General features: G+C 47.5%; 1 protein-coding gene across 1 annotated transcript in view; it reads left to right on the plus strand.

Moving 5' to 3' along the window:
- Window positions 1–501, plus strand: part of LOC105001481 (glycine receptor subunit alpha-4-like) — a gene marked incomplete at its 5' end in the record, with an annotated part of 7,325 nt that overhangs the window by 3,085 nt on the left and 3,739 nt on the right. The window contains 1 exon segment of the mRNA XM_010857779.1: window positions 114–254. Within this exon segment, the coding sequence (XP_010856081.1) occupies window positions 114–254 (141 nt within the window).

Below are 501 nucleotides of genomic sequence, written 5' to 3' on the forward strand. Positions count from 1 at the left end.
CCTAAAACCCAGGTCTTAGTCCTCATCTGTTCTTTCCTGCCAGTTCTAATCCTCTCCCTACCCCCAACCAACACCCACACTCTGCAGCCCTCTGCCATCTCTTTCACTTTCAGTTGGCTACACCATGAATGACCTCATGTTTGAGTGGCTGGAAGATGCTCCTGCTGTCCAAGTGGCCGAGGGGTTGACTCTGCCTCAGTTTATCTTGCGGGATGAGAAGGATCTAGGCTATTGTACCAAGCACTACAACACAGGTAAAAAAAAAACTAGGATCTTACTGGCTGTGGGCTGCACAAAGGGCCTCCAAATGGGAGGGAAAGGAGCAAGGCAGCTGGCCTCTATTGAAGGTCCAATCTGTGCCCGATGGCGTGCTAAGTTTCTCATATGTCTTATCTCATTATGGCAGCGGTGATCAGCCCCATTTCTCAGAAAGAAAAAACTGAGATTCTAAGACATTGAATCAGTTATCCAAGTCCCACAGTTAGTAAATGACTGATTTCA

The sequence above is a fragment of the Bison bison genome, unplaced genomic scaffold (assembly GCF_000754665.1).
Source record: "Bison bison bison isolate TAMUID 2011002044 unplaced genomic scaffold, Bison_UMD1.0 scf7180017854968, whole genome shotgun sequence".
NCBI lineage: Eukaryota > Metazoa > Chordata > Mammalia > Artiodactyla > Bovidae > Bison > Bison bison.